The following is a 25,176-nucleotide window of genomic DNA, read 5'->3' as shown; positions in this document are numbered from 1 at the left end:
AGTTTTGCATTTCTGCAGACTGGCAAATTACTTCCAAAATAAATTCTTTCAATACTTGTCTTTGTATCAGACTTGTTAAAGTATTTTCAACAGTCCGAAACGCGTTTAGTATTTTTCCCAGTTACATCGAGTTTGATAACGTGCATTAATAAATATATTTTTTATATTATGACCAGAATTAGATTTTTATTTTTTTATTTTACAAAAAAAATATTTTGTTTTTGTGAGTCTGCTTTCTTAGATGAATTCATTCATCTTCGTGTCAGAATTGGATAAAACTGTCACTTTATGAACAATTTTGATATTGGTATTAAACTTATTTCTTCTAACTGCGGTGAATTGCATCCCGCAATCGCCCTGGAATTTGAAGATGACCTGGTTGATATACATACTTACTAAAGTTACTTAGGGTCATTCTAGTACATTTAAGTCTTTTGGCAGGGAGATCTGAGAGTGAAAGCATATTGATTTCATGAAAGAAAGATCAGTGCATTCTCTCTCGCTTTAATACAGTGTAGTGATGGTCCGGCTAATCTTTTCCTCTCATATGAACTCCTAGATTGCCGTCTGTTTCCAAACTGAATGGCAGTGTTGTCACTGAAGGTGAAAGAGAAGACTCCGAGAGATTCTTCCTCCGTTACTATATGAATTTCCCAAAGGAAGATGTTCCATTAAGGTGAGACCGTAGACAAAAGAGAATGAAAGAAAGGAGTAACAGGAAGGGCTGATGCTCAGACACAATTTATATTCTTGTGCAGAAGTCTAAGGAGTATACAAACAAATCTCATATTTACAATGGAAGCTGTTGTATTCACTTTATAACTTAAACTTTTTTTTGAAAACTTTTTTTTTAAACTGTGCTTCTTAAATTTGACTAATAGAAATCTAATAGCGGTTTTAACTACTTCACTGTTGATACCTTTCTAACCCTTGTGCTGAGTCTATTTTTTTTTTGTCAACTTCCAACATAACTATTGGTTACTAGCTGGTTTATATATTGCGTTGCCTGGAGTTTTTTCTTTCTTTCTCTTTTCTCTCTCTCTCCGCCTTCCTTTTATTTCTCTTTCTCCCTCTGCAACGCTTCCCTCTCTTGCTCTCCTCTTTTTTCTTTTGTTTTCTTTCCCGCTACTCTGTTTCTTTCTTTCTTGCCTCCTCCTGTATCTCTCTCTTTTTCCTCCTGTCACTCTCCTGCCCCTCTGTTTCTGCGTCTCTGTTTCTCTCTTGCCTCCTCCTGTATCTCTCTCTTTTTCCTCCTGTCACTCTCCTGCCCCTCTGTTTCTGTGTCTCTGTTTCTCTCTTGCCTCCTCCTGTATCTCTCTCTTTTTCCTCCTGTCACTCTCCTGCCCCTCTGTTTCTGTGTCTCTGTTTCTCTCTTGCCTCCTCCTGTATCTCTCTCTTTTTCCTCCTGTCACTCTCCTGCCCCTCTGTTTGTGTCTCTGTTTCTCTCTTGCCTCCTCCTGTATCTCTCTTCACCCTCCTCTTTTTCCTCCTGTCACTCTCCTGCCCCTCTGTTTCTGTGTCTGTTTCTCTCTTGCCTCCTCCTGTATCTCTCTTCACCCTCCTCTTTTTCCTCCTGTCACTCTCCTGCCCCTCTGTTTGTGTCTCTGTTTCTCTCTTGCCTCCTCCTGTATCTCTCTTCACCCTCCTCTTTTTCCTCCTGTCACTCTCCTGCCCCTCTGTTTCTGTGTCTGTTTCTCTCTTGCCTCCTCCTGTATCTCTCTGCACCCTCCTCTTTTTCCTCCTGTCACTCTCCTGCCCCTCTGTTTGTGTCTCTGTTTCTCTCTTGCCTCCTCCTGTATCTCTCTTCACCCTCCTCTTTTTCCTCCTGTCACTCTCCTGCCCCTCTGTTTCTGTGTCTGTTTCTCTCTTGCCTCCTCCTGTATCTCTCTTCACCCTCCTCTTTTTCCTCCAGTTACTCTCCTGCCCCTCTGTTTCTGTGTCTGTTTCTCTCTTGCCCCCTCCTGTATCTCTCTTCACCCTCCTCTCTTTCCTCCTGTCACTCTCCTGCCCCTCTGTTTCTGCTTCTCTCTTTTTCTCACGCCTCTCTGTGTCTTGCTCCTTACTCCCTTCTCTCTGGCTTTGATTAGACTTCAGTACCTCCTCCACTGCGGACCCGTCTTGAGTCCATCACTGAGTCGGCCCACGTGTGCGTCCACGGCGTACCTACTGGATTGTGTTTTTTAAACGGAGGGCTGGCATCATTATTTTGCATTTGTTTAAGGGGGAGTGGAGGCAGAGTTGTAGCGATCTCAAAGTGTTTTTTTTTTAATAATGCTCGGTGTTCGGTGTGCACTGCCCAAGTAAGGACCAACATGCATGCTGATGAGATTTTTTTATCAGCAATTGAGTTTATTATACATATGTCCTGATGAAAATGTGAAATTAAGACATTGAAACGTTGACTCTACATGCCATACAGTGATCTATTCATGTCTGGAGTGCCGCACCTGTGACTTCTATTTATATATATATATATATATATATATATATATATATATATATATAATGTATATTTTGCCTCTACAGAGAGCTTGCACTTTTCTTTATGTGGCCTGTGCATCCGTGTGTGCTTTTTTCATTTCTTTTATACTGTTATACATTTTTGGTTGTGGATAATGGTCAGATGTTTATTGATTAATTTTTATGAGTGCCTTTGTTTCATTGTGATGAGTGATAAGTATGGGAAATAATAGAAGTGTCTGTAGTTATGTGCTATGCTAGAGTTCTCTGGAAGTAACATCACTGACGCTGCTGGGAGGGATACAGGTCATACAGACTGTCATTACATGCCAACATGATGACATCATTTTTTATCAGCAGACAAATTTATTAAATAGATTTCTTTATAGAGCGCACACACAAATAATACCTTGTTTTTTTTCAGGATTTAAAGTTTCGGAAAATACCATTAGTTTACATATACCTGCCGATATGGCAAAGGCGATCTAGACTAAATGGTGTTTTTTATTGAAATTGTCAAATAGTGAATAAAAACTAAATGTATTGTATTTTATCTAAATACCACCACACAATACTTGGTGGTTCTTGCTTTTGCATCAATTCACCTTTCTAAAACATAAAAAAGAATTATACCCATAGATTTTCATAATAAAATCCACACTTCAAAATTAAAAGAGTATTATATTTTTTTAATCTAATTTTTCCTTGCTCCCCATAGAGCTGTGCTGGAAATTAACGATGTTTGGCTATACAGTGATGTGCGCAGCTGGACTTCACAGTGGCACATCACACTGGATTTAATCCCTCCCCCATTATGTTCCATTGCTATAATATAGGTCTCCCATGCACTATAGACACCACCATCTGCTGTTCACTGACTAGTCTTACCGTAGCACCAAGTAAGTGTTAACTTTGTATGAAACCTGTCTCCTTATGCTGGGTACACAACTGAATGATATATCTTTTGTTCGAGCAGCAAACGATATAGCGTGCATCGGCAGGTACTGTATGTACATCCCATATGTCTGTGAACAATGTAGTTCACAGACATATCTGATCGGCTCCGCAGCACAGCAGATGATGATATATCTAGCAGATATATTGGGTCATTCCACATCAGATCACCCAATAAAAATCAAATGTCCACCACTCGTCTCAGATTTTTACGAAATTTTTTTAGTTAAGAGAGGATGTCCAAAAAACTAATTCTGCCAAATATCTTGACTGTCTGACCATTAGTTTCTGAATACTGATTTTTCACTATTTACTAATCGTGGCTTAATTATTCCAGTGTATTTGAAGTATCACGGGTGTTTATTAAGGAATCACCACAAAATTTGGACCCCGTAGGTAACTTTTCCTCCCGAATCCAAAAATCCAAACCAAATTACTTTATCTGCCTTACGTTTCAAGTTACGGCAAAAATGTGAGTTTTTGGAACACAAATAAAAACGCTAAGTTAAATCAACATTTATTATCACATTTTTTTTTAGGTACTTAACAAATGTATACTTAACTAACACAAAAAGAACCAGCATTGTACTCTTTTTTTATAGTGGAGAAAAAAAATAATGAAGTTGACGTTCGATTATTGTTGTACCGCATACATAATTTACACAAGAAACCATGAAATTTGAAAACTTAAAAATAAATGAAGTTGAGTCAACAATCAAATTTTTTCTTTCCCCTTGTTTGGAACAAGTTGTAACGGTCTGTAATTTTATTTAAAGTGTCAGCAGACAGTGTATACTGCCTTCCAGTACTTCCTTGCATAGTAGACACTTAACTACCACAAAACAAATCAGCATGATACTCTATTTCATAGTGGGAAAAAAATTTATGAAGTTGACGTTTGATTGCTGTTGTACTAGATATATCAGTGGTTCCCAAACTGTGCGCCTTGGCACCCTGGGGTGCCTCGGGATACTTGCAGGGGTGCCTCAGGTTGGTGGTCCAGCACTAAATAAAATTATTAATGGTCAATGTAATATGTAATAATAAAATAATAATACAATTATTAATGGTCAATGTAATATGTGGACAAACAGAAGCTCAAACCTGTCCACCACCACATAACTGAACATAAGGATAACAGGTAAGCACAATTTACTTCACTTTACCAAATCACTAAATTTTTTTCTGAATTTCTCAATAAAAAGGCAGAAACTGATGGGAAGGGGATTCCCTTTCCAGAGAGAGAGAGAGACAGACAGAAATATAGTCAATCATGGCAGCTGCTCCTCCAAAGTGCACATTTGGTAGTCTTAAATACTGCATTGGGCCCACACTGACCAATGTAAATTGGTTACAATCACTAGTACTGTGGAACATTTCCGTGAAGTTGTTTGTAGTGCTGTTGATGATGCAACAGCCCATCTGTACATGGCAATGTCCCAGACCGAATACCTACGCCAGTTGAAGGAAACCAGACGACCAGCAAGAAAAGCTATGTGTCAGGAGCAATTCAAGGATTCCACTGGGACACTTCACTAGCAACACTCCATCCGTTTGCATCATCAGGCAAGATGATTGTGACACTTTAAACTGTGTGAGTCTGTGCGTTATAAGTGCTGCCCGTGACCATGTAGCCATAACTGTCCATGCCTTCATTATGGTAGTTATGAAACACCTAGCAGGACTATTACCAAAACTGGAGTATGTTCACTACTTTAGTGATAGTGCTAGTGCACAATACCATAACTGCAAAAACTTTTTGAACTTGTGCTTCCATAAGGATGACTTCAACCTTCAAGCAGAATGTTTTTTGTCTTGTTTTTGACACATCTTATGGAAAGAGTCCGTGTGACGACATTGGAGGGACAGTTAATTGTCTAGCCACATGCACCAGTCTGCAAGCAGTGGAAACCCCTCACAGCTTGACACCTTTGGACCTGTATAACTGAGCAGATGAAAATGTACTTGGCATAAAGTTTTTCTACGTGTCACAAAGTGAAATGCCAGACTGCAAAAGCGAACTGCATAGCCATCTAGAAACAGCAAAGACTGTGGCAGGAACACGTGCTCATCACAGATTTTGGCCTATTAGTAATGATGAACTAGACATATATCGCTTGTCATCAGACGACGTGAAGCCAGCGGGAACCAGAGTTAGTGTCACTATGACCACAATTACAAAAAATGTAGACAAAAGTGATCTGCAACCTGGAACATACATAGTAGCAGTGTACGATAACATCTTGTACATTGGGTATATTATTCAATGTAATGAGGAGGAACAAGATTTGCTGGTACACTTCATGAACGAGACCAATCAACAAATGTTGTCCTGGCCTTCAAGAGATGATTGTTTTGTTCCTTTTATTCACGTCCTCTGTGTAATGGAAGTACCTACTATCCAAGGAAGTACTGGAAGGCAGTATACACTGTCTGCTGACACTTTAAATAAAATTACAGACCGTTACAACATGTTCCAAACAAGGGGAAAAAATTTGATTATTGACTCAGCTTCATTTATATTTAAGTTGTGAAATTACATGGTTTCTTGTGTTAAATTATGTATGAGGTACAACATCGATCGTCAACTTCATTATTTTTTTTTTCTCCACTATAAAACAGAGTACCATGCTGTTTCTGTTTGTGGTAGTTATGTGTGCATTTGTTTAGCACCTAAAAAGAATTAGGATATCTAATGTTGATTTAACCTAGCGTTTTTAATTCTGTTCCAAAAGCTCACATTTTTGCCGTAACTCGAAACGTAAGGCAGATAAAGCAATTTGGATTAGATGTTTGGATTCGGGAGGAAAGGTTACCTATGGGGTCCAAATTTCTTGGTGATTCTTTAATAAACCCCTGGTGATACTTCAAATAAACTGAATAAATATGCCGCGATTAGTAAATAGTTTAATTAATTGAAAAATCAATATTTAAGAAACTAAATGTCAGACAGTCGAGATATTTGGCAGAAATAGTTTTTTGGACATCCTCTCTTAACTACAATTTTTTGTAAAAATCTGAGATGGGTGGTGGTGGATACACCTGACTGAACTGACGTGGAATGATCCTATTGTTTCAACTGTCTGTCTTTACGGTCAGCCGCAGCAGCTATTGAATATGTTGCCACAACTGGGCGGGCATATTCAAATAGCTCTGCCGGCCACACACATCGGGCACATGATTGGTAAGTGTGTATGCATTTACCAGTCGTTAAATCGTCGACCAGGAGTGTGCCCAGTTTTAGTCCCTGCTGTAACATGACATGGCTGCTTGTTGTGTTTGTTTTATAAGTCTTTCTCTTTGATAAACAATATTTTTCCTTTATTTAGGTGGTTGTATTTCATCTCTGGCCAGCTATAATCTAGGATTAGAATACATCTGTAACCTGTCAGTAGTATGAAATGTATACAGTATGTTTATTGTAGCGTCAATAATCTTTCTATGTTTTGAGCACTTTTGTTTTGCCCAATGAGGGTACATGATTACAGGTAGGTAGACAGCGTCCTTTCTGGCGCAGGTCCCAAGACACGGATGTGATTGAATTTATGATTTATTATGAATCCTTAAATACTGTTTTTCTCCTTCATCCACTAGGGGACACTGGAGTTCAAGACAGTGGGGTATAGACGGTGGTAGAGCAGAGCCTGGCACTTTAAATAATTCTGAAGTGTGACTGGCTCCTCCCCCACTATGCCCCATCAGCCCCAGTTTTTAGAATGTGCCCGAGAGAGCCGGTCACATAGGGCTGAGCTCCAGCCCACATTTAGTATTTTTTCTTTTATTTCAACTTTATTTTAATTTCTAGCTTTCACAAAGCATTGAGGACAGGCTGACAGAGTACTGCGTCTGTCAGCCTGCTACATGGAGGCATCAGGAGACCCGCCACCACTAAAAAAGAGTGCGTGTCGGAGTCCCTGGCACCCTGGCAGTAGCTCAGGGAGGACACGCCACAGCTTAATATAGAGGCTGTGTCCGTGCTTCCGAATGCCTAGCCGCAGCCCTGATGCCAGCAGTGGTAAGTATAGCTCTGTTCCCCTTATGGGGAACAGAGTTTAATTTGCGACCCCTCTGCCTCCTCCCAGGCTCCTGTGGTATACACTGTAGTATAACCCCTCCTGGAATCCTGTTATAACGCCGCTAGCGTTATTACAAGGGGCGGAGCTACCGCGCATAGAACGCGGATACATGTACAGGGAGACTGTTCAGACAGTCTGTAATGTTGCTGCCTAGCAGCGAGCCCTGATATCCCTGCACGACTGAGCGCTGTCTGACTTAATAGAGCTGACAGCGCTCTGTTTGTCTGCTGCTCTCACGAGAGCTGAATCCTCCCTCTTCTCTATCCCCACGGGGAGGGAGCCTGCCGCGTCCCGCTACTCCCATAAGGGAGTCTACATTGCGCAGCAGCGCGGCTGTTCCCTGCCGCGCTGGTGCTTGTAGAAGCACTGGCGCTGGCTTCTGCACACAGCCGCCGGAGAGCGAGGCTGTTATTCACAGCACTCTCGGCTGCTGGTTGCGGCGCCGGTGCTTGTATGAAGATGCACCGGCGCTGGCTATTACGTTCCCGCTCCCCCACTCGCATTATGCCTGCTATACCAGCCATTGTTTGCGCCCCGCCCGCTTATTGATAAGGGGCGGAGTCTAGTCCATGCTGGCGTGCACAGATGCCGCCATTACCTCCAGCGAGTATTATAAAACAGCATATGCACCTGCCTTAAAAGGAGCCGGGGCTTATTGCCAGCATCTCCTGCATCCTCACTCTGGAGTTGTGTGGGGGGTGCAACCCTTAACAGGGTTGTGGGTTTTATTCCCAGTACGGCCCTAGCTGTTTGGAGTTTGTATGTTCTCCCTGTGCTTGCATATGGCCTCTCCCGTTTTTTTCTTTACTTAAACCTACAGCACCTGGTCTTATTAGGTTTAACGGCACAACTGTGGAGTTTGTAATTTAACCTGCAGTCTTTATATAGATTCTGGCTCTGCCTCATGTCTGTTATATTGCACGTCGGTAGTTTCCCTACGGAACTGGGCAGTGTACTGGTTTAATATTATATAGCCTACGGCCACACGCCCAATCTCGTCTGATCTTGGACGCTAAGCAGCGCCAGGCCTGGTTAGTACTTGGATGGGAGACCGCCTGGGTATACCAGGTGCGGCAGGCTTATTACATTGAACATCTGGGGCAAATATGCTTGATGTGTAACAGAATAATGCAGTGTGTTTCTTGCATCTGTAGCTGCCAGAGATCACTCTGCCTAAATGTGTATAGTATGCATAGTCGGGGCCACTGTTCTGGCTGCTGCCAGAAATTACGGTTATTGCATATCTTTAACTCAAGGTTAGCACAAGGGTGCGTCCCATCCTCAGGCTTATGCCTCACATTGGCTCACCTTAAGAATGAGCCGTACTCTTCTCATGCATATATGTGGCTGCACATATGTTAAATCTCAACAGCCTTCGGTGCTTACCTTAGAAGGTATGCATCTGTGCATCTATATGGATTTATATCTTATTTATTCCCTTCGGCAGCACACACAACACGAAGTAGTAACATATGGCCGTTGTGGTGGTTGGCATTGCTGTCTCGCATCACTGAGGTCATCTTTTGATTTCCATCATCTGGAGCCAGAAGGGCACACCTGATAAGGCGAGTACACCGGTAACGGAAGGGTCCCAGGATCGCAATCAGTCTGGGATAGTACGTTGCTAACATTTCCTGCCCCAACGCCGTAGCAGAATGACGGCCACGCGCGGCACATGAGCAGTCTCCCTGCGTGGAGGTAAGCCACATGTATGTATATACTTGTATTTTATACTAAACCCTGCGTTAAGACCTGGGGCTCAGTTCCTTCCATGGCGCTAACTATTGCCCATGTTATATTTTTCAAATTATATCGTCACCTACTAATCTTGTATGTAGGTACGCGTAGGCATGTGGGGATTTATGTGTATATATATATATATATATATGTATATATATTGCTTCTTATCCTTACCATTAAAGCAGGGGTAGGATATGTTCTTCTCAGTTTTATGTCTGATACCTAGCATATTTAAAGAGGATGCTGCGATGAGAGGCTGGACTCTCCTGATCCGGTAGTTTGTTCTATAACTCCGCTTACACCATCTCTCCCTAGGGATTGGGTGGTGTGTGTGTATATGTATATAATTATAGATATGTGTAGGTATGCCTATACTTCCACAATCATTAAGGTACATATTATTCCACGTCTGGAAAGCTGCCAGGGTTTACCAGAAGCTGTCTGTTATATCCATACATATTATATGGTGGCTCTATAGACTAGAGTCATGTTCTGCAGCTTACATAGGATAGTCACAGGCTCCTACGGCATTGCTTCTAGTATGAACTCTATACATGTCCTGGGGCCTTCCTGTATGTCCACACATGTATATAAGGATATGTACTTACACCCGCCTCGGGTTATAGTCCTGTTTCCATCAGTCTATATCTACGGCGTCCACTTCGGGGGACCTATTAATTACAACTACACTCTAGGGCGCACTTAGTAACCAACTTGTAAGACACTAGGAATGCAGTGTGTGTATATATAGATATAGCATGCTGATCTCCTGGTGCGGGATATATATGTGTGTGTGTGTGTGTGTATATATGTATATGTATGTAGCGTGCTGATCTCCTGGTGCAGGAGTTTGACAAGTGACTTACTATGTCGGTACTAACTCTTCCTTTCAAAGAGTTTGCCTTTTCATGCAGCTATGTTTATGTGTGTGTATGTGTATATATACTGATATATTCCCGTTCCTTGTATGAATTTTCCTAATAATTGGAGAAATCTGTTTTTGGCCCTGACTGGCGTTATCACTACATATATATATCTCTTCTTACTTGGGATAATTAACGCATTCTATGTCTATGTACAGGTAGTATCGATTCTGGTACTTTATATTATTGTCTTGTCGCATATCTCAATAAAATGGGTATCTGAAGGTCCCTTGGGTACATTTCCTATCAGTACATAGAGAATCCAGGATCTATTCCATCCTCATGGCTTATTTAGTTAATTTACATGAGGCCTAGGGCCACCCGCCGATATAGGCAGGGTCTGGCCTGGGTTGTATCAGATTGTGGGCGTAATACACACTTCACCATTATAAGTGTTAATGTAAGGATACACTAGCAGACCGTTTTTGGGGTATGTGTAATCTCTATATGGATACATATCCCTAATGGAACAGGCTCAGGTATAGCGTCCTGTTGTACGGCCTTCTTGTCTCCACTAACAATTTGCTAGTTTCTACAGTATTTTCTTCTGCAGCATCTCCAGACTGAAGTCCGTGCTGTAGAGCATTGATCTTTGCCCACTGAGGCTACTCTCTGTACCTGACGTGGTGGGTTGCTGTGAGATGAATAAGGTCAGTGACATTCTACATAGCGTCCAGAGGGCTTCTGGTCGCTCACAGGTAAGCGGGCTTACCCCACTAATGCCTCGGAAGATGCTTCCTTTTCATGCATCCTGACATAGCTGTTATTCTCTCTTACGCACCCTAGCTGTTGTCCTAGCAGCCTTCAGTTCTTTTAAATCAGTTGGCTGTACACTTTAGAGCTTTCCTGGTGTGTAGGTGCATAGTTGTAACATTGAGATTTGTGACCCTATTCTACTGGAATCTTGGGTTTATGGACTGAAGCGCATCTATGGGCTAATGCACATCTTTACTATAAAGTGTGACAGTCTCTATGTTCCATACAGGGGGCCTGGTTTGTTTCCTGTTCAGTATCTGTTGATAAATTCAGCACACTGACAGGTACCTGAATGGTACTTTCATAGTTGTCCTAGTGCTTTAGCCTTGCGGATGGGATACTTCCCTATATTGGTAACTCTCCCTGGGTGGAGGTGGCATCCGTGCTCTTTTTCTGCTAAGGGTATCCTGGGTGTTTTCATACTATGTTCAGGCCAGTAGTTGGTACTGATTACACTCTACCATCATGTAGGAAGTTGTCTGCTGTTTGACAGGAGGGGTGGTACTGCCGTCTGACCCACTGGAAGGAATTGTAGTCTCAATCCTCTCGTATCCGCCTCATGCCCAGTGGGATCGCCACTCGTTGACAACTTCTATGGTCTAAACCTTCCACTGGTTACCAACCCTTTAGTAGTTGGACCTCGAGAATGGTTCAGGGCGACTGTTAGGTCGTGACTCTTGCCTCCTTGTTTGCTTTGTTAGGAGTCTGTGGACAGGTTCAGCTCTGTCTCTGTATATTGGTATCATTATACTTTTATCTATATGATTGATGTCCCGCAGTGCTGGGATTCTGCTGTCTGAGACTGTTGCAGCTTCCTGTAGTTGTCGCTGGTACGGTTTTCTCGAGTTTTGTTCTCATGTTACTGCCATTCTATGGATTCTAGTTGGGGTTTTCTGCTCCCAGCGGTCTTGCTTGGTCTGTTTTTGGCTGAGCTTACGGTGTTCTGATGCTTCTCATCTGCGGCTACTCTCTAGCCGTATTCCATTGAATTTACGCTGTAAGTTGTGGAATGTCTGTGACTGTTCAGCAAGGAGCTCTGATTGTCTCCTGGCTCTACGACATGCCTCCAGTCTTGGGCTGTCCCTGTTTCGGTTGGCCGAAAGGTCGGCAAGTTCTCCGCGCTTCCCACCCAGGAGGTTGGCTTTGGGACGTGCCCACTGTCTTGAACTCCAGTGTCCTCTAGTGGATGAAGGAGAAAACAGGATTTTGGTACTTACCGATAAATCCCTTTCTCCGATTCCACAGGGGACACTGGACGCCCGCCCAGCGCTGCGTTCCTGCCGTTTTGTTGGGTCCTTATCTAGTTGTGTGACTGCATGTGTTCCCTGCAGTGGGTTCCTCTGTTCTCCTTCAGCCGGTATTGTTCCGTTCTGTGGTCTTCTCCTTCTCCTCATTTTCCTGTTGTCTACCGTCTCCTCTCGGGCTCAGTTCTTAAAACTGGGGCTGATGGGGCATAGTGGGGGAGGAGCCAGTCACACTTCAGAATTATTTAAAGTGCCAGGCTCTGCTCTACCACCGTCTATACCCCACTGTCTTGAACTCCAGTGTCCCCTGTGGAATCTGAGAAAGGGATTTATCGGTAAGTACCAAAATCCTGTTTTTTGAAAAATATCATAGACTCTTCAATTGGGGGATCTTGTGCCAGAAAGTACTTTGTCTACATTGGATCCTGTTGATGAGGATCTAGATTCCTCTTCTCCTTTCAAGGCAGCAAACGCCACCAATTGTCCGGATTTAATTCACCGAATGGTTAGGGCGCTGGTCGTTAACCCCTAAACAATGATCACAGGTACAACTGACTTTAATATAACAAGCTGGATTAATTATTTTATAGAAACCACCTGGGCCTATTGCATTCCAGTATTAAAATACAGTCTGCTGCTCTCAGTGTCGCAGGCCTCCAAATAATACCTGTGGACTGACCGTGTGACATCGGGGCTCACACAGAGGCCATGATTCAGAGGCGCTCGCGAAAAGCGAGCGCTCGCTCTGAATCAGGGCGGGCGCTTCTTTTTTTAGTTGTGGCCTCTTGGGCGTTCGCATAGCGCGTGCGCACTGGCACACCATCGACCCGCTTGCGAGCGGGTCTGAATCAGGCCCAGAGTTAGGGGTGTAAACACAGTCTATGCTTTTTTTTCCCCCACGAATTGTAGCTTTTTCATCTGCGCACGTGCACCAAAAAGTTTCATGCGTCTGTCCATATGGCAACTGGGACACATTTTTAAAACTCATTGCAGTCAGTCTGCCGCACGAAAGCAGATGCCATTTGTTCTATTTAATTGGAATACAGCAGACGTTTGGATTTATTTGAACCTAATTAGTGCTTTCATTTTGTATTTGCGTCTGGATTTACATGGTTATTGCTATCTTATTTATTAATAACATGGTCCAGTCATACTGTAGACAGACAATATTGTATCCGAGTTGTGCGAGTACTGTAACGGTAGCATTTGATGATAGTACTGTTAAGCAGACATATAGCCTTGCACAGAAGCATCTATCTTGTTATATAGCCAGCTCTGCAAGCTAATGAAATGTGCCTTTATTTTGAGGTAGGGTCCATTTCACGCTTGCTATTTAGATGCAAATTTCATTTAAATCTAAACGAGACCCATTTTTTGACGAACGTAAAACTATAATTTGGATATAATCGAAAACAACTTTGTAGCTTAACCAAAAAATTGCTCCTAACTGATACATTCCAGCAGCTTGGCTGTAACTGGTTCCTCTCTAAATGTTTCCTTATAACCCTACTTAAAATATTTCTACTCCTGCAACAGATGACCGCACTGTGGTTTGGGAAGTTGACTCGGCATGAAAAAGAAAGACAAAGCCGATCTTCTGCAGTGTTTTACCCAGGGCCTTATTGATGGACGCTCCGCCCGGCATGTTTCTTACAGAGCCCGGCTTGCAGAGTGCAGCGCCATGGAGCAGCGGAGCTACTCACTCAGCTGGGCCGTCCCTGCTATTTTTTCTATACTCTGCTCGGCTGTTGAATAGAGCAGATGTGCTGGAAGTAGGGACTCCGATCCTGGACAGTTTCTGGGGCTCAAAATAAAATATTAGGCATTAAATCCCGGGTATTACGGGATTCCAAACACACTGAGGACTGGGCCGGGAAGGGGGGGGGAGCAGTGGTGTTCTTCTCATGGACTCCTATGGCGGTCACTTTGTCCGGTCGTCTCCCTGCCACCTGCAGTAGTATAGATAAAGTCCTGTGATGCGGCTCTCAGTCACTGGTAGACTGGAAGTGTCCCCTGCAATGCTGAGATCACTGTGCGGCGCACTCCCATGGGGGGGGAGGGTGGGGGGGGATAACAGGGAATCGGTATGAATCCCGACAGCTTCTGCCCGACATGGGTGAAAATCCCGATCGTCCCTAAGGTAAGTATAGACTAACATAATTCACTCCCCTAACTCTAACCCTCCCTTAGGGGTGCCTAACCCTAATCCCCCCTCTAAGTGCCTAAACCTAATCCCCCTTCCCCGCTGCCTAAACCTAAATTCCGGGGGGGGGGGTGCCTAACCCTCCCTCCCCCTAGCCTAACCCTAACCTCCTGGGGGGTGCCTAACCCCAAGTCCCCCCGGGAGCCCTAAACCTAACCCTCCCCCCCCGCGGCTGTCCGCACCCGATCGGGGTGCCGTTCTTCTGGCATCGGTAAAATGACAGGCGTCTAGATTTAGACGCCTGTCATTTAACCCTCGCCGAGATAAAGCAGTCGGGAAGCCGGCTGTCGGGATTAGGTCCGCCGGCTTCCCGACTGCATACCGTATAATAGGTGGGGGGGGAGATAAAATGAAGGACAGGATGGTGGGATAAAGGATAGCATTCAGTACAGGAAGAGAGAGATGGATAACATGGAGTGCAGGCAGGTGGGATGGGCAGCAGGGACAAGAACTAGTAGGTAGCACTGCGATTACAATATTATTTTGGAATCCCTAGTTGGAATACAGTTTTTAAAATTAGAAGAATTTCAGAGCTTGGTGCAGGAGCTCAGCTTCTGTTAACCTAACTCTTATAAATGAGATTTAAGCTTAGAGCAATATTTATGTCCAATGAAATGAAACTATTCTATAAACTACTATAGATTTTATTTTTCAGAATGGACACTAAACCTGAAAGAAAAAAACTCTGCTTATTAATGGCTCCGGAGCAGCAGTGTGGAGCTGAGAGATCGCCTTGGTTCTGGAGATGGGGTTAGGCTGGAGTTCCGGACAAACCTGGAGTGCTGCCAGTGCTAGTGTCAATGTGCGCTAACTAGATTGGACAATTGAGTTGCAAACCATGTTGTCCTGACATTTCGATGTACGTCCCCCTTACCAAAAAACACTATAAACGATAAAAACCTGATTGTTCACGCTGTAGTCGACTATTATCTGTATGTGTGCAGAGTCCTCTCCTGACCCATCTGGTTATTAGCCTGGTTTCCAAGCTCCCAACAATAGTATGTAATGTGAAGGAACATTTACAAATTGTGTTTCTTCCTCATCTGAAAACTCCTGAAAATTAAATTTGATACAGAGTTAAATTTGAGCAGAGTCAGGCAGTCACATAGAGGGGACATCAAAGCCGACAATATTGCATGTGTTCCCTCGCACCCTTAGACTATGCGCATGGATAACTTGCGATGTTGAGCCAACATAATGGGCAAATATGTGCCCAGCCGAACATTGCAGCGTCTCATTGCCCTGATAACTTCACTGAATAGAGATGGAGGCAATTTCCCTCAAACTCATTAAACATATCAGCAAATTAGTCCTCCAAAGCGTGGATAGAGGGATACCACTCCAGTGTCAGCCAAACTGTGCCCAAAGATACCACACTCCAGGTGCCTGCCATACCTTGTACAGCCCTGTGCCCGGCATAAGCTGTAGGCTGGTTCTTCTCAGCACACCTCCACACACAAACTTGGGTACATCGCAGAAAGATTCCCCACGCTGTTGTCACTGATTGGTAAGTGACGACACTGGAGAAAAAGGTACTACATTTAAAAGAGATTCCCACCCGAGTGCCCATTTTCTTTATTCCCAGTCACATGCCAACTTGTTCCTGCTGCCTCCACAAGCTTCTGGGAACTGGGAATCCGAGCACTACAAACACTTCTCTGAAGGCAGAGAGTTACTGTAACATTGATTTCCCAAGAAGACGCTATACCAGCAGTGTGAAACTCGGGCCCTTCAGCTTTTGTGTGACTACATATCCCAGCATGCCCTGCCACAGTTTTAGAATGGCATAATAGCAAAACTGTGGCACTGCATGCTGGGATGTGTAGTTCCACTGCAGCTTGAGGGCCCGAGTTTGACACCACTGCGCTACACAGTACATCTAAATGTGCTGTTGAGGCATCAGACTCACTCGTGACACTGAGGTTGTTCAGTGCTATGAACATTTAGCTCTTCTAGAAGAGGATGCATCTGGTGACCCCTTCTGTCAGCACAATGCAGAAAAATCTATGCAAAGTGAAGTATTAGAAGGCTGGCCACAATAGTGGTTTATACATGAAATGACATGCATTTAATTTATTAAAGGTATGGCACTAAATCCGAGTTTCTGGAAGAGATGCTGTAATTAGGATCTCCTCACTGTGTGCCTTATAAGGGAGGCATCACTTATAAGCACCAAATAACCTGCTACTGCAAACTCCGAACTCAACGCAGAGACCAAACTCTCCGCTGTCAATGACTCCTTTGTTCATAACTCTCCATCTGTGCAATGCGAAAAAGAGACACCAATAGGTCTTGTGCAGTGATTAATGGTTGAGTCTTTCCAGTCCATAGAACTAGTGTGCTATTCCAAACTACCTCCATCTCCGGTTGCAAATGGCTGGGTCATTCTCCCCTGTGAATCCTCATATTACTGACTTACACAGTGCGGGTTCCCTCACGTTTGTGTCAATTTTATGTTAAAACTTCCCATGAAGTTTCTGTGTAAAACATAATGGAAAACTCTTCCAGTAATTCAAGACTTAAAATTTATATTGTGAAATACCTGGTCACAGGCAAACGGAATAACAATCCCAAGAACAGAGGAGTGAAAAGTTTGCAGCTAACATCTGATACCTTTTTACATTTATGCATTTTTTTATTATGTAGGCTAATGTTAAATAAGTTCAACCATCTATATGTTTTAAAGTTTTTTTTCTGTATGTGAAAGTTATTATTATATCTTAGTGGTGTAACCCAGGGATGGGGAACCTCAGGCCCGGGGGCTGTATTAGGCCCCCGGAATCATTTGGTCTCGCCTTCTGAGATTATTTTTTTGCTCGCCTCATCTGGCTAGCAAGGGGCCTACAATGGCACCATGCAGCCAGAATCTATGCAGCAGTGCCACCTGGAGGGTCCTTAGGACACTTCAGACGGTCACACCGCTGCCCTTACAGCTCCCCGGAGCATCCTCAGGATGCTCCGTGTATTCATGTAATCACTGGCGATTGTGGCCCCATCCCCGTGTGACATCACACAGAGGGGAGTAGCCTGCAGCAGGCCCTCAAATAATTTTATACATATCAAAATGGCACTTGGCAGAAAAAAGGTTCCCCACCCCTGTAACCATTGTGGTTGCAATAGGTGTCAGTGGACTGCGGGCCTGATTCAGAGGTGGATGCTAATGCGATCGTAGCTGCGATTTCGCACGGAACGCAGCTGCGAAAATCTGCTAATAGTTCCAAAGATGTACGCCCACTGCTGCCTTCCCTTCTGCGTACGACATGGCTTACCTGCATAAATATTGGTAACATCGATGCACATCCAGCAGCCATCTTGGCCTTGCAGAAGGTCTGACCAGCCGCAGACTCGGCAGCTCTCCTGACATGCAGAGGGCTCTCATGCTGCTTAGGAGATCGCAAAGGCTAATTTATGAACGCCCATGTAACGGCGTTTAAACTGTCAGACACACCTGCATTTCATTGGCCACTCCTCGTTACCTCCCCCAAACGCTGACTACCTGTCACTCACTTTGCGAATGGATCCTCTGTGCTTGCGCAGTGCGGCTTATCCATATGCACAATGGCAAACAATCGTTCGATCTGTGTAAAAATCGCCATCGTGCCCGTCTCCGAATCAGGCCCTGTGAAATGGATGTGTCTTTAGCCAAAATTCTGGGTTTATTAGGCACAGAAGTGACACAAGGTAACAGTATATGCAGTATAGTGGTATTGAAGCAGTATATACAGGGTTAATAATGGTGGTTACAGCTACTGTTACCGGTCGTACGCTGGGGAGCTAAGTACTGCACCTTCCTGCAATACTGTAACACTCAACACAGTGGCGTGCACCAGGCTATGCATGCACAATGACGTCTGCAGGTCGGAGGTCACACCTCCGGCTTGCTCGTCTTGGATCCAGATGCCCCGTGTGTTTTGCAAAGGAGAAGGAGACAGTGCAGGTGTGCACTCCACTCCAACAAAATTGATCTGCAAGGAGGAGTTGTGGCTCAGACAGTATGTATGTGATTGGCTTCCATATACTATGAAGACAGTGATCAGTTGTAACGCAAACCTCTTTAAGAATAAATTTTAAAACGAATGAAAAGGTAAGTACAGGTAGTAGCGTCCTTACCGGGGGATGACAGGTCAACTACTTGCACGGTCATGGTTAGCCATTTTATCTTGCTTGCTGGTCGCGTATTAATCCTTCCGTGAAATTTAATTCCTATCTATTGATGTGAGATGAATTACTTGCAATCTGTGTAGCAATTGCAGATCTCTTCCAAATGTGTACATTGAAAGAGGATCTTATTGACACGGTTATTTTATATCCCCCGTAGGTATCAGGAGCTGGTTAGGAAGTATGGCAAGCTGGAGCCGTTAGCTGAGGTTGACCTTCGTCCACAGAACCAAGCCAGTGTTGACATTCACTTTGAGGAGAAAGTACAGAATATAAGTATCCGGCTTGATCAGACCGTGGCTGATTTTAAAAAGCAACTCAAGACTTTACTACAGTTGTCCACAAAACACATACGACTTTACTACTTGGACCAGGAGGCCCCTTTTGGGCCTGAAGAGTTGAAATTCAGCAAACGAGCGTTACATTCATATAATGTCCATGACGGAGTCAAATTTTATGTAGAACCAAAAATCAAATGACCTTTAATAATAGATATATATAGATATATATATATGTATAGAAGATCTATCTACAGTTTTTTTTTTGTTGTTGTTTTTTAATTGATTTAATTGTTTTTTTTATATATATTTTACTTCTTATTTCCCTTTTCTGTCTAAAAATAGCTATGCACTGGAGCCCCCTCTGGTAGTGAATTGTGAGAGATTATCTGTTAAAGAATAGGAGTCACAATCTCACCTTTTTATGATGGATTTAAGCGTCTCCCCATCCATCCCATTTAGTACGATCTAAGAGATTCTGCAGCTGCTATCTTCACCTTTGCCTGACATGTAGCACCTGGTATACGCATGTTCTAAGCATAAAAATTGCACTAATAGATAACTTTCACAACTGGTCAGGTTACACAAACTAGCTATGGGAAACCAAAGGGTTATTTGATAAACGGTATCAAAACCTTTTGCAGCACAGGGCAATTATCCCGATTTTAACATGTGCTTTAGATAGTGCTTTGTACAGTGCTTTATATATCTATAACTAAGCACATTATAGCAGCAGGATTGCCACAATTTTCTCTAGTTAAGGGAAAAGTCCAGTTTGTCGTTTTTTTTTTTTTTCATTTTAACCTATCTCTGCTAATTCCGAAATATAACATTCTAAGAGGCCCACCACAAGGACCCCAACCTTGTGATACTCCTGCCATGAAGAATGCCCACTCGACTTTCCAACACAGTGACCTCATATGAGTTTCAGAAAGAAATTACTGAAGGTGCTGTGGGTCTGTACAGTAGTGGAAGTGAGGCGCTAGCAAGAATAAACACTCATATAATGGCCATGGTTTTTATATAAACACCAATAAGCCATGGCATTAAAACCACCCCACTAATATTGTGTAGGTCCTCCTCGTGCTGCCCAAACAGCTCTGATCTGTTGAGGCATGGACTCCACAAGGCCTCTAAAGGTGTACTGTGGTATCTGGCACCAAGACGTTAGCAACAGACATTTAATAGTGGGCACACACTACACGATATGCTCCCTGAGCGATATCGTGTAGTGTTGTCCCCGGCAGGCTGTGCTCAATGTCGTTCATGACATTGAGCACAGCCGCTGAACGATATCATTAACAATATCGTTCAGCGCCGGGCTCTCTCCCCCATTCCCTGACCTGCAGCAACCTGACGAGATCGTCAGGTTGGCCTGCATGTCAGCCCAATGAACGATAATGACGAACGACCCGCAGGAACGCGCGTCGTCGTTATCGTTCATCTTTTTGGGGTTAAAAATGGACGATAAAGTGGATGACTGAATGATGTCGTTATCGTTCAGTCGTCCACTTTATCGCCCAGTGTGTACGCACCTTAAATCCTGTAAGTTGCGAGGTGGGGCCTCAATGACTCAGACGTGTTTTTCCAGCACATCCAACAGATGCTCGAACGGATTGAGATCTGGAGAATTTGGGGACCAAGTCAACACCTTTGAACTCTTAGCCATGTTCCTCAAATCATTCCTGAACAATTTTTGCAAAGTGGCAGCCGGACGCATGATCCTGCCGAAATAGAGCACTGCCATCAGGGAATACTGTTGCCATGAAGGGGTGTACTTGGTCTGCATCAATGTTTAGGTAGGTGAATGCCAGGATCCAAGGTTTCCATGCAGAACATGCATAACGGGAACGCTCCACATGACCGGCCGTTTTGGAGATGCTCTGACCCAGTCATCTAGCCATCACAAATTGTCCCTTGTCTGCCCATTTTTCCTGCTTTCAACACATGAACTTCAAGAGCTGAGTGTTCACTTGTTGCCTAATGTATCCCAACCCTTGACCTCACCTGTCCTATAACAATAATCCGGTGTTCTCCTTTGAAATGTTTATTCATTGTATTAATAATTTGTGCATAATAATTTATTTATATTATTTATATATTCAGCTTACGTTCTAAACCCATTCTGTATCTCTTGCCTTGCTCCATCTGCCTTATATAATATGCTGTAATTTACCCCTCTGGAAAAAGTTCTTCACATCAAAGTATTTGACCTTTTCGTAAAGATGGGGAGTACAATATCTTTGCACAATATTGTCTGAGTCCCCAATTATCCTCCTCAACCAATATTCACTCATCTCCGTTTTCGTGTTGGCAGATAATCTTTATCAACTTTTAATTAAACTCCCATTGAATTAACTCTATACTGTTTCCTTCCTTTTCCTTTGACACTCGCTGTATATATTTTCCCCGGCTTTCCCCTCTTTTGCAGTGTTTGGAGGATTCTGTTTCTTTCCTGTTAAGTGAATATAAAAAGGAACAATGTAAATTGTGAAGCTTTCTTCCCAGAGGTATTGCTCCAACTCATATTTCACTCAAAGGGGTCACATAAAAAGAACTATTTAACTCAGAGAGACTTGCACAGGACAATGAGTAGAAAAGAATATAACAAATTGACTTAAACAACACTAAGAAGAGCCATGTCCTTAGAAAGGGAACGGATCCATACATCGATATATGGGCTAAAGGATAATTCAGTAGAACAGTTTTATCCAAATAATTTAAATATTTTTACATCCATACTCCTTATGGAAAAACGCGTCTGACGCGTCTCTTCCTTCTTACAGTGGTATAAATGGAGACATGGCTTTACACCTTTCAGTGGCTGTTTAATTTCAAATAAATAAAAAATGGAAACAAACGCGTGGGTGTGATTTATTTTGGATCTATAAAATTACTTAAAGGGCGGTTTTGCCCCTGCATCTATTGTCTTCCCAAAAATTGTGCATTTGTCTGGTTCCTCCCTAGGACACCCAGCATTTGCTTTATTAAGCAGACGGCCTTGCTCTATGATCACCCTGGGCTCAGTTTGGGTTTCTCAATAATAGGGAAGATATGACACACGAGCTTGGTGGCTCTAAATGATAGCCACTGTCTTCTGTATCATCTGCTGCAGAAGAGAGCTAGCTGAGTTGCATCAATGGTGATTGTGCTCCTACTATCCCGGAAGGGGGGGGGGTAATGATGGACTGTTCACACCAATACCTTTTTTACATGTTTAGTTCAATCTCTTCTATATACAAACTCAGGACCTGATTCAGAGCCGCTCGCAAAAAGCGAGCGCTCGCTCTAAATCAGGGCAGCCACTTTTTAAAAGAAAAAAGGCCTCCTGGCCGCTCGCATAGCTGTGGGCGAGCACCCACAGCTTTTGCGAGCGGCCAGGTGATGGTCACGACCATCGGGCTTGCGACGATGGTAGGGTAGTTGTGGTAGAGTCTCGTTCCCGCAAGCCCCAGTGAGCTTCCGGCCAGCCACAAAGCCTCCCCCGACCCGCCTACCAGACGGGGCGAGCTGTCGATCAACACTGAAAGCCGCCCCTTCTGGATGCGAGCGCTGGAGCGAGTGATTTCTCGCTCGCTCCGGGCTTGCGTGCGCACTGCCGGCCATCGACCCGCTTGCAAGCAGGTCTGAATCAGGCCCTCAGTTTGCCTATGGATGCTGTAGGCTCACTAATGATTCAGTAGGCCATTAGTATAGCATGACACCTTTCTTACCAGATGTACATGATTGCACTTAGCTAGTGACAGAGGGTGAGTGTACTGCTAACACGGTTTCCTCCACCTAGTAGACCTAGGCATAAAGTAAGCATTACATGTCCATAGCCGTGGGGTGCTACCTGCCCGTCATTGTACTGTACTGGAGCCAAGGTTTGCAGATTTTGAATGAGGAAGCGTGGTGGTAGTAGGTGGATCCAGGAGGGGAGTACTGGTAAGAGTTGAAGGACTAGTTAAAGATTTGGCATTTATGGGGATGCTTTGCATTGTAGAGGGGTGAAGGAAACATGCGGTAGGTTTAGATCAGCAAACTGAAGATTATAGTAGGATGGCAAAGAAGAGATTGCAGCAGATAAAAGATTATTTTTGTACTTAATTGTTAACTATGCCTCTTAGGGCCTGATCCACTACTGATCGCAACTGCCAATACGCACGCAATCGGACGATTGTTGCGTACTGCGCATGCCTATGTATCGCAGTGTGCGAACCAGCCACTGTGATATGGACTGCGAACGCAGTGACTACGCAGACCCATCGCAGAGTGATTGACAGGAAGTGACGTTTGTGGGTGGTAATGGTGGGGGGTTGGAGAAACGCAGGCGTGCAAGTGTGTTTCAACACCATTGCAGGGGCGTGCATAAATTAGCGTGCGTGGAAGTTAGCAATTTCTGAGTAAGGTCGGAGCTTGTGCAAGTGTGCGTGAGGCTTCGATGGTACTCGATTGTACCGATGGTTTTGCAGTCTTGCTAAACATTATGGATGTGTGTACGGTAAAGTGGGCGTCCTTATGTTGTGCTGTGGCGGCATAGCGATCACAATGGATCAGCAAACTATCGCAGTTAAACTGCGTGCGGAATCGCTATTGCAATCGGTGTTGCGATCGGTAGTAAATCGGGTCCTTAGTCCATTGGGAAAACAAGGAAAAACATTTTTCATCATGGAAATATGTAAATTGAAATAAGCAGCTGAATCACCTTAAGGAGCATAAAGGGCCAGAGCGCAGACTCCCCCAACTGAGGCAGAGGAATGAATTTAATGTAAGTACACATACTCTGCTTTTTCTTTCATCCAACTTGGGGACGCTGAGCGTGGAGACATTCCTAAGCTGCCCCTAAGGGAGTTACTCTTTACTTTGCTTAGCACAAACTTTCTACCCAAAACTAACCTCTTTGGAGTAAATTTACTAAGATTCGTAATTTAGCCGTATTTAAACACAGATGGGATCGATCTAACGCAGGAGTTAATAATGTACATATAATACGGGAATTTACTATCCTACTGTGTTTTGAAAAACATGTTTTTGATGGTGTATATATCTGTATTAGTTTACCGTATTTTGCTGGTTAATTCACTAATACGGGAGTTTTGCTATACAGTACATCCGTCTTTGGTATGTCCGACCGCCTTCATGTAAATACGGGAGTGCACGTACTCAGATGTTTCTGATTGGTGGAAAGTGCTCTATGTGGGAGTGTCATGCCTGAGCTTTATAAATACTCCCCAAACTGTCCTTACCTCGTGGGTTTAGTCAGTGGAGCAGGGAGAGGAGGCGTTTGGTGAGTAGCTGGTGATTTTGTGTATTCTTCGATTGCTGAGTGTAGGATTGTGTGTGTAAGTTGCCTTGTGTTTGTTGTCTTGTTATTTAATAGTTTGTCCAATTTTTTTGTCTTGAGTAATTTATTTTACAGTGTTTTGTCATTGTGTGTGTGTGTGTGTGAGTTTTGGAGTGTTTGTCTTTCATATTCTGTGTCTCTTGCTATTTGTCTGATTATGTCAGTGTCAGAGGTTAGTGAGGTGGAGGGGGTTGTAGTGCAGGATCCTCAGTTGTCTGATGATGGTAGCCGAGGTGCACTCAGGAGACGCACCACAACCAAGACTGGTTGCTTGGTTAAATTTTCATTTGGTGAAAACATGGCCTTGATAACTGAGGTGAAGAAGTATCACCATCAGCTTATTGGGCGGGAGACAGTGTGGGTATCTTTTATGCTGTGTGTAATTTCAAGCCATCTTGTAACAGATTGTATTTGCTGTCTTTAATAGTAATGTGTATTGTAGTCATTGGGTGGGATGTACTGAAGGAAAAATGCGGTAAAAACCCAGTTTTCAGGGTTTTTACCGCATTTTCATATATACTAAGCCCCGACCACCCTAATTTCGGTGGGGAAAAACCTGCCGTTACCCTATAGGAGCCTATGGGCTTCTTACCGCACCATGCTCCCGACGCTTCACCGGCATCCCGCAGTCACCCAGCACTTAGTCTCCTGGTTGCCGGCCCGTGCTCCTCCTGGGTCCTCCGCTTCCTTCTCTTAATCTTCCGGCTGCAGGGAGGAGGAGGAGGAGCCCAGGACTTCCTGCACAGGTCACCAGCAGGGAGCTCCCGGGGCTCGGAGGGGGCGGAGACCCCCTCACCCGGCGTCGGCTGCTTTGTAAAAGGCAGCTCTTATCGCAAGAGCTGTCCTTTGCAATACTAATCGCATATGTTAGTACATGTGTGATTAATCATTTTGCGGTGACTGGCGGGATGTACGCCGCAAGATTAGTACATCCCGCCCATTATGTGGATATGTGTCATTTGGTGCAAATTGCAAGGATTTCTTCCTTTAAGCAATCTTTTTTTTTTTTGGAAAGGCCAATGACATGATAAATAAATGTTAGTATTGTCTAATGCCAT

General features: G+C 43.8%; 1 protein-coding gene across 4 annotated transcripts in view; it reads left to right on the top strand.

Annotated features, from left to right (window-relative positions):
• Positions 1-21,637, top strand: part of TBCEL (tubulin folding cofactor E like) — a 60,217-nt gene extending 38,580 nt beyond the window's left edge. For all 4 annotated transcript variants that reach the window (XM_088458745.1, XM_088458743.1, XM_088458746.1 and 1 more), the window contains 2 exons: positions 560-676; positions 18,675-21,637. In XM_088458745.1, the coding sequence (XP_088314871.1) occupies positions 560-676; positions 18,675-18,993 (436 nt within the window). In that variant the 3' untranslated portion in view covers positions 18,994-21,637. The remainder of the gene's footprint in view (positions 1-559; positions 677-18,674) is intronic.
• The last annotated feature ends 3,539 nt before the right edge of the window (positions 21,638-25,176 follow it).

The sequence above is a fragment of the Taudactylus pleione genome, unplaced genomic scaffold, assembly GCF_031769625.1.
Source record: "Taudactylus pleione unplaced genomic scaffold, aTauple2 ptg000848l, whole genome shotgun sequence".
NCBI lineage: Eukaryota > Metazoa > Chordata > Amphibia > Anura > Myobatrachidae > Taudactylus > Taudactylus pleione.
Note: the sequence above shows the minus strand (reverse complement) of the source record. Positions and strands in the feature narration are given on the sequence as shown.